Source organism: Elaeis guineensis, chromosome 3 (genome assembly GCF_000442705.2).
Source record: "Elaeis guineensis isolate ETL-2024a chromosome 3, EG11, whole genome shotgun sequence".
NCBI lineage: Eukaryota > Viridiplantae > Streptophyta > Magnoliopsida > Arecales > Arecaceae > Elaeis > Elaeis guineensis.
In genome coordinates, this window is record NC_025995.2 from 122,822,642 (window position 1) to 122,830,878 (window position 8,237).

Consider the following 8,237-nt stretch of genomic DNA (forward strand, 5'->3'; position numbering starts at 1 on the left):
GGAGCAAAGAAGGTGAGCTTGCGGGGCGGAGGACGGGATCCGATTCCTTTCCGGGAAAAAATAATAGCAATGGGTCACATGTGCTCAACAGCGGGCCACGTGTGCGCCAAAACGCATCTAGACTTAAATCCGCTATGATTGTCGAAGGGAACTGGCAAAGCTGAAAGGACGCCTCTCCTGCCACACGCCGGCCCCACCGTGGTTCTTTTCATCAGACGGCAGCGATGATATCACCCCGCTGCCATCATCGATCCCGGACCCATCAGGGCGCGTCGGAGAGCGACACTTGGATGCGGCCTCGGTGCAACTCCGCCATTCCGATAATTGTCGAGAGTGGTTTCGTCATTACACTTGAAATTAAAATTTTCTTTCCGGGCGAAGCGAAAAGAAAGTGGGAGAAATGGACCCGATCACCGTCGACACCCGACACCTGGCACCCTTTCTCCTCCTCCTCCTCCTCCCTTCTCTCTCTCCTCCCTTCTCTCTCTCTCTCTCTCTCTCTCTCTCTCTCTTGCTCCATTATCTGCTCTCCAGCTCTGTTTCCACACCTAGCTTCCCACCAGAAGAGGAGAGAAGAGAGGGAAATAGCACACAACCGCACCCCTCTCTCATCGTGGTACGCCTTCCATTTTAGCTCCCCACTCTCCCTGGAGTGGGGTTGCTTTCTTCTTCTGTATTGTTGTTTCTATTGCAAGAGATAAGCACAAAAGATCTTTGTTTGTTTTGCTCTCCCTATTTGAAAGTGATAAGATGTCAGGCAGTGTGCAGCTCTTTTATTTCTTTACTTTTTTTTTTCCTCCCCTCTCTCTGTGTGTTGTGAAAGGCTGATGATATAAGAGGGGGGGTGAGAGAGAGAGAGAGAGAGAGAGAAGGGAGGGGGGCGAAGACTATAATCTAGGAGATGATTTTTAGATTTGTAAAGGTTGACCTGGGTTCCTTCAGATCCACGGAAGCCATGTGGTGAGAAGGCCTCCTCCCATCTTTAAGTTGGTTTTCTTGTGATCCTTCAACACCTTCTTTTCAAGGTACCTCCCCCCTTTGGGCTCTTTCTGCCCTCCTTATTCTTGTGCTTGAGGATAGCGGCTGGATCCTTTATTTCGGTGTTTCCAGATTTAGATCAGCCTTCCTTTTTTTTTCCTTTTTTCCCCCACCTTTCCCAACATTTCATTGTTCAAGATTTGTTCATAATAAGGGGCAGTACTCAGATCTCAGGAGTCCTTTGAGTTGGGGTAAGAGGAGAGCATTTCATAGTGATGAGAAGGAGGAAGAAACCATTCTTTAGCAATGAGAGTTGACGTGATTCTTGGGGTGGGCTGCTGTTCCCAGTTTTTCAGTTCTTGTTCTTGTTTCAACCACGACGCCGCCTCAGGAGGAGGAGGCGATGGAGGAGATGTCTCCGGTGATTGCTTTGCCGATTAGCGTAGGCAATCCGCTCCAGGATAGGAACCCAATGGAGATTAGTCGCCTCAAGTTGATGACCGATGCCGCGAGCATGCTTTCTGATCCGATCGAATCAGAAGTTGAGGCTGTGATCATGGAGGAAGGAGGGGGTGGCGACGATCTGGAGGTCCGGACGCTGCCTGGAAGCGACGAGGAAGACTCCATGTCCGTGGGGCCGGAGCAGTCTCCTCAGAGCTCCAGTTCCGTAATCATTGATAGCGGTGGCATTGCGAGCGTTTTGGAAGAAATTTCTGCTCTGGATGCAGCTGATGCGGCTGCAATAGTGGTCCCTTTGGACATGGTGCAGAGCATTGCTCCCGCTGTCGAGATCATCGCCGGGGAATCGGGTTCGAGTTTGGTGACCGCACGCGTGACCGATTCTGATCTGAAAGTAGCAGCAGCCCTTGTTGACCCGGCTGTTCATGGTGGTCGTGTTTTCCTACCGAATTACGGACCCCTTTGGGGTTGCATCTCTATTTGTGGGAGAAGACCAGAGATGGAGGATGCCGTAGTGGCTTTGCCGTGGTTTTGGGAAATTCCAGCCCGGATGCTAAGTGCTGATTGCTTGGTGAAAAGCACGAGTGTAGGCTTGAGTCGCTTGCCTGCCCATTTATTTGGAGTCTATGATGGCCATGGTGGTGCTCAGGTAAATATTCATTCATTTCTTTCTCTGGTTATGCTTTCCCTTCGTGTGAATTATATATGATGTTGCTTAAATTGGAGCTTTGCTGTGTGGTTGTGGTTCTCTGATTCCAGGTCGCTAACTATTGCCGGGAGCGCGTCCATTTAGCATTCATTGAAGAGATTGAAAATGTAAACAGAAGTTTTGGAGATGACAGCGGGGATGACTGGAAGAAGCAATGGGAAATGGCTTTCACTGATTGTTTTAAGAAGGTTGATGATGAGGTTGGAGGGAAAGGTAGACAAGTTGTTGTAAGCACGCTAGATGTCTCTGAGGAGGGGTCAAGCTCAAGCCTTTCTGCTTCCGTGCCATCAGAACCCATTGCCTCGGAGACTGTTGGATCTACTGCGGTTGTCGCTGTTATTTGTTCATCTCACATTATCATTGCAAACTGCGGGGATTCAAGGGCAGTACTTTGTCGTGGCAAAGAACCAATGGCTCTATCTGTGGATCATAAGGTAAGGCAAGTGATGTTCTCAGTTGGTTTGCACCTTGTTCTAGTTTGGATGAAAATGAGTGGCTGAGAAGAGAACAATATCCACTTCTGTGCTCCAGCCAAACAGAGATGATGAATATGCCAGGATTGAAGCAGCTGGAGGAAAGGTCATCCAGTGGAATGGATACCGTGTGCTTGGTGTTCTTGCTATGTCAAGGTCAATTGGTATGTATGCTCTTCCCAAACAAGCAATAAATGTTCAGTCTGGAAAAATTGTAATTGAGAATGCATGTATCATGATAGTTTTGCTCGCATAACATCTTTTTGTTGAATGCACTTGATAGTCATATCCATCTTGCTCACCATTATGAGACGTGAGCATGGCAATGTTTGATCAGACAGGAATGCTAGTTGCTAGGGAACATTCTCAGAGTTTAATGTTCCAATTATACATCAGTAGCTACATTGTTTTAAAAGGGAGGGAGACCCACACCGAACTTTAACAACCCAACTAAATGTCAGAAGAGAAATGTAAAACTCTCTATAAAGGATGCCATTTATTTTGTAGATACCTGTTGCTCATACTGTGTGACATATGCTAAAGGGGCTTTAAATCAGATCCCATGACCCTTATGAATTGTGTTTGTTTTTGCTCAAGTGTGTGATTTGCGGGGGCTGTGAGGCCTGATTGAAACTGAATTTCCCAGCCCGACCTGCTGCTGTAGGTATCCCTGAACCTAACTGTGTCCCTGCACAAATTGAACCAAATCCTTCTCATTTATGTTATAATACATTTAGAGAAGCATTAGGATGGCTTAACCACCATCAACAGATCAATGTTAGGATTTGTGAAGTGTTATATAGAACTTGAAAGTCAGCCTAGTGTTTATTTTTGTTCTTTTTCATTTTCCCCCCCTTTGACTCCTACTCCCTCTTGTAGTACTGTGTGTTTGCATTTCAAACTTCAGATCTTATGATTCAATTGGATTTTCATGGAAATCATGTAAAATATGCGTGCCCAATCTGTTTTCACTTCTAGTTGCGACAATTGGAATAAGATCCAATACAGGACATGGAGATGCTGATATAATTGTCGTGTTGGAAAAGTTAATATGAGGTCAAGGGTAGCTCTTGTTCTTTAAATTTTGAAGCTTATGTTGGGTTTGGTGTATCAAAATGAGTAAAATAAAATTTTACTAACTTCATAAAACAACTAAAATTTTTACATTAACCATGTCTGGTCCTCAAAGAACATTATTCTCCTTAGATAAGGAAAAAGCACCCGAACATTTTCATCTCTGCTCCAATGTTTATTTTAGTATCTCTATAAGCTTAACCATTTTCCTAAATCATGTTGGCATCTTTTTTTCGCTTATCATTTGTAACATGCTTTCCTATTAAATTTTGGAGCTTATGTTGGGTTTGGTGTATCAAAATGAGTAAAATATTTGCTGTGTGTCATTGTATTGGGCACCTGGAATTTAGATTAACTTTCTACCTCGAATTGTGTTATATACAATCTGACTCGCAAGATATATAACTTTGCGAAGGGGTATCTGCATATTATATGTGGACCACATGCATGAGTGCTGGCAAAGAGCGTTCTGCTATATGTTGAGACATACTTGTAGAGATACATTTATAATATTTTGCATTTATGATTATAAATGAAAAATATCTGTTCCTTTACTGATCTTTTCATCTCACACTTCACAGGTATGTGATCTAGTTTGTTTGTATGAGGATGATGATCATATTCATGCCATGAACTGGTCTGCATATGCTGTGCTCTTTTTTTCTATTAGTTATATTTTCTCAATTTATAGAAATTGGGACTCCTACCTGTGTACTTTTCTTGTTACAATAAATTCCTAAGCTCCGAGGATGCCTTTCAACCCCTTTCTTATCATTTTGATTTGGTTTCTAGCTCTTTAAATTCCTTGGGCAAATGCATAAGGTTTTGTATCTCTGTAATTCTTTGTGTTACTTAACTAAATTGGTGGATATCACCCCTCCGTTCTTCTTAAAATGATTTGCTACTGTTATCCTGTCTAGAATAGCATTTCTGTGAGCTGAGCGTGAAGGCAACGCTCACCAAATTTTGGTGTCAAACTCATCAAACTATTTTGCCTCTACCACATCCATTCCCTGTTAAACTTTACATAGCAAAAAACTTACAGTATCATCCCCCCTCTTTCTGTTTCAGCTCATAGATTCCAAACTTTTGTTGTATAGACTCAATGGGCATGCATTTCACTTGTCTGACATGCTTTTGTGTAGGGGAAACTTGTGTCTTGATTCACATGCCAAACATGCACAATTTTTTGGTTCAGATACAATTGTTGAGAAGTGTTTGCTTCCCCCGCATACCATGAATAACAACCTTTTATCTTGTTTTTAACTAGGCATTTTGTAATTCCTTTTCACAAATCAAGTCTAGGTCCTCTGAAGTCTGCCTAGAAATGTGGTTACAAGTATTTGCAAATGCAGAAGGTGCATAATAAGTGATATGCATTCTTTCACAATTTTCAGCCCAACATTGCCATCCCTCTTGAATTACATGGGACGGTAGCTGATGAAATTTTATGTGAAGAATTTTAAAGGCTGATACCTAGTTCAATCTCAATGGGTGACCGATACCAAGATGAACCAAAATATTGGTTTATTTCAAATAAAATGGAGCATTCAAATAAACAGTGACCTCCGGCAGCTAGTTGGTTTTATATGGTTCATGTCCGTTGCTTTTATGCAGCTTTTGGAGGTGCTGATGGCATTTAATTTGAGAAGTAAATACTTTAGCAATTTCTTATGTTCTACCTCACGAGGTTATAAATCTGAACATATTCCATTATAACAGGCTCGGATCCAGTGTAAGCTGTTATATGAGGTGTAACTTTTGTTGCCATGTAGCAGTCCTATTATTGGTACATTTACAGATTTATACAAAATAAATTGGACATAGTTGAGTTAGGCTGCTATAGGTTTCTGATAAGCTGTGACATGTATGCTCAATACAACGCTTAAGTGAAAGTTGTTATGTACCCTTATATTTTGAGGCAGAAGAAAAGATTATGATACATGACACCTTTTGTCTAAGTATTGTACCTGAGCATGTTTATTATAATTTATTAGAACAAACTGTTTGAGTTTCGACAAATCGCTGTCATGACAATGGAATTGAAAGTGCAAATTCTTGAGTTTCTGGATGAGTAGGATTTGTGTTGACTATCGGAGAATTTGTTTTTCATGTAATCAATATTGCCAAATGCCAACAATATAATACATACATGTCAAGCATGTATTCTATATGTCAGGACTGTAAGTCATGGATTTAAGATGAATGTAACATGTATTTGTACAAGCATCTCATCATCAAAGTGGTATCATAATTTCTTGTTTATCTACTCTAGTAGTTTACATATGGACATGATCAAGTGATACTATTTAGACTCGGCTAATAACATATATGGGCGGTTGACATGCAGGGGACAGATACTTGAAACCATGGATCATCCCAGAACCAGAGGTCAGAATTGTACCACGAGTGAGAGAGGATGAATGCCTCATATTAGCCAGTGATGGCTTATGGGATGTAATGTCAAACGAAGAGGTTTGTGATGCTGCTCGCAAACGGATTCTTCTCTGGCACAAAAAGAATGGTATTACGGCCTCTTCCATGCAAAGAGGTGAAGGCACTGATCCTGCAGCTCAAGCAGCTTCAGAATACCTTGCAAAACTTGCTCTCCAGAAAGGTAGTAAGGATAACATCACCATTATTGTTGTTGACCTGAAAGCCCAAAGGAAGTTCAAGAGGAAGACTTCAGTGGGTTAATCAGCTGTCATTTAATTATTAGCGGAGTAAAAAGAACCCTAAGATATACGTTCAGTTTAGTCTGTTATTCCCGTTGATACGTAAGCCCGTATATATATTTTTTAAATGTGGGCTGTAAGGGCTGTTTGAGAAATTATAGGCTATGTATGTATTAGGATGTTTCAAGAAAGGTTTATTTTCTATTTCCAGTTCTATAATCTTGTAATTTTCTCTTACCTGGGCAATGTACTAGCTATGTAAATTTAAGTTGCTGTGGATTCTCTGCTTGAGTGTATTTTGCGTTTACCTCCAAGCTCTACGGCTCTGTGAGGGATATTAAGATTGAATCTTTCTCGTTACCCACCACCTAGTTTGATGAGAACAGTTAAGGTTAGAATCTGCAAATGATAATTCTGATAATGTTGGTATCTCTGTTTATTTCTGTTATTGTCCATAAGTTGTTTCGGATCAGCTGTGTGAAGTACCATATTCGCTATGATATATGAATTGCTTTCGAGATGATATCCGTGCAGATGATGTTTCTTAAAATCCTGTTTAGTGCCTTTATTCGAGTGGCTATATATTGTATTCATTTTCTGAAGAATAATGGCTTCAAAAAAACCAGCAGTATTATTATTCTGATTTATGTAAGATCGGAATAATGCTATGATGACATCATTATTGGATCTTGCCGGTTGCTTCATGGTTCTGTCCCGGAATTGTCCTAACCTACATTTTATCCAGCCAAGCTCTAAGCTTCTTCCAAACTTCAATGCCAAAAGTATGCTGTTAAAACTGAGTTTGTGTGGTGTATGATGCACGAGGCATGGAAGGCTCCGTATTTTTTGGTACATAGAACGCTCATATTAGGCGTGTATGATGCACGAGGCGTTAAGGAACCCTTGAAGATGGGCTTCTCATGTATCTCTAACCCTGTTGTTGTTGCTAAACTCTTCAAATGTATAATGCATATTGTCTTTTCTGTTTTTCTGCTATCCAGGAGCGGCTCAACATCTTTGGAGGCCTAAAACTAAAAACGAAGGTGGGACCAGGGAGCGGCCTTCTTCCGGGTTCCAACTTTCGAGAAACGAAGGCGGACCGGCGGGCCGCCGGCCCGGCGCACAACCAGGGCGGAGGGGGAGTGTCGAAAAATAAAAAAAAATGAAGAAACTTACCGATGGAGGCCGGAGGGTGGACCGGGACGTCGGAGTCGGAGGCGGAGGCTGGACGCCTGGACCGGGATGTCGGAGGTAGGAGGCGGAGGCTGGACCGCGATGTCGGATGCGCGCGAGCGGGGGGCCTCCTGGGGGCGGGGGCCTAAGGCAAGGGCTTCGGTGGCCTTGCCCTTCAGCCGCCCCTGCTGCTACCATGTGTATAATTGTTTCAATGTGTATATTGTTGGTGGTGTTTTCTTAAGGTTGGGATTTAATTTCTTGTAAGCTAAGTAGGATGTTTTCAGGGGCGGTACAAATGAATATGGGGTTCCCTATTGATCGCTCCTCTTTCAAGGCTTTCGAGGAAAAAAGATCCGGTAGTTAATCCGATTCGAAGCATAAATTTTAGGAAAGGGGTTAACAGGTAAAACCTTAATTTCTCCCTCAACTCTGTCCATTGAATTTTTCTTGTCTTTCGATGTAGCCGTTGTGACAAGATCTCCATCTTAAAGTTGATAATAATGAGATGTTACCGAAAATCGTTTACAGAAGGATGACCTTATATGTGTTGATAGGAAATCCTTTATAGGTGATAATATATAGAAATCCTTTATTCAGCCATTTCCGTTTCACTTCACATTAATTATCCTATATCTTTGCATTAATGTAGGATATTACCTCCTTCAATTTATCAGCATGGTTATAACTGGTTGC

The 8,237-nt window shown here is 42.0% G+C and overlaps 1 protein-coding gene across 2 annotated transcripts; it reads left to right on the plus strand.

Annotated features, from left to right (window-relative positions):
* The first annotated feature begins 422 nt into the window (after positions 1-422).
* LOC105040387 (protein phosphatase 2C 50) lies at positions 423-6,728 on the plus strand. 2 transcript variants are annotated; one of them, XM_073254773.1, is made up of 4 exons: positions 423-2,086; positions 2,197-2,585; positions 2,678-2,783; positions 6,044-6,728. In XM_073254773.1, the coding sequence occupies exons 1-4, from the start codon at positions 1,382-1,384 to the stop codon at positions 6,056-6,058; spliced, it is 1,215 nt and encodes a 404-aa protein (XP_073110874.1). In that variant the 5' UTR covers positions 423-1,381; the 3' UTR covers positions 6,059-6,728. The 2 variants fall into 2 exon arrangements, with proteins under 2 accessions (XP_073110874.1, XP_010915189.1); XM_010916887.3 differs by having other exon boundaries at positions 426-2,086; positions 2,197-2,580.
* Positions 6,729-8,237: the final 1,509 nt, after the last annotated feature.

What these genes read in the sequence shown, in the direction of transcription:
- LOC105040387 (XM_010916887.3), top strand. Translation starts at nt 1,382, where the DNA reads ATGGAGGAGATGTCTCCGGTGATTGCTTTGCCGATTAGCGTAGGCAAT. An exon ending in ATGGCCATGGTGGTGCTCAG is followed by an intron (nt 2,087 to 2,196) that starts GTAAATATTCAT and finishes CTCTGATTCCAG; the next exon opens with GTCGCTAACTATTGCCGGGA. An exon ending in TGCTATGTCAAGGTCAATTG is followed by an intron (nt 2,784 to 6,043) that starts GTATGTATGCTC and finishes GTTGACATGCAG; the next exon opens with GGGACAGATACTTGAAACCA.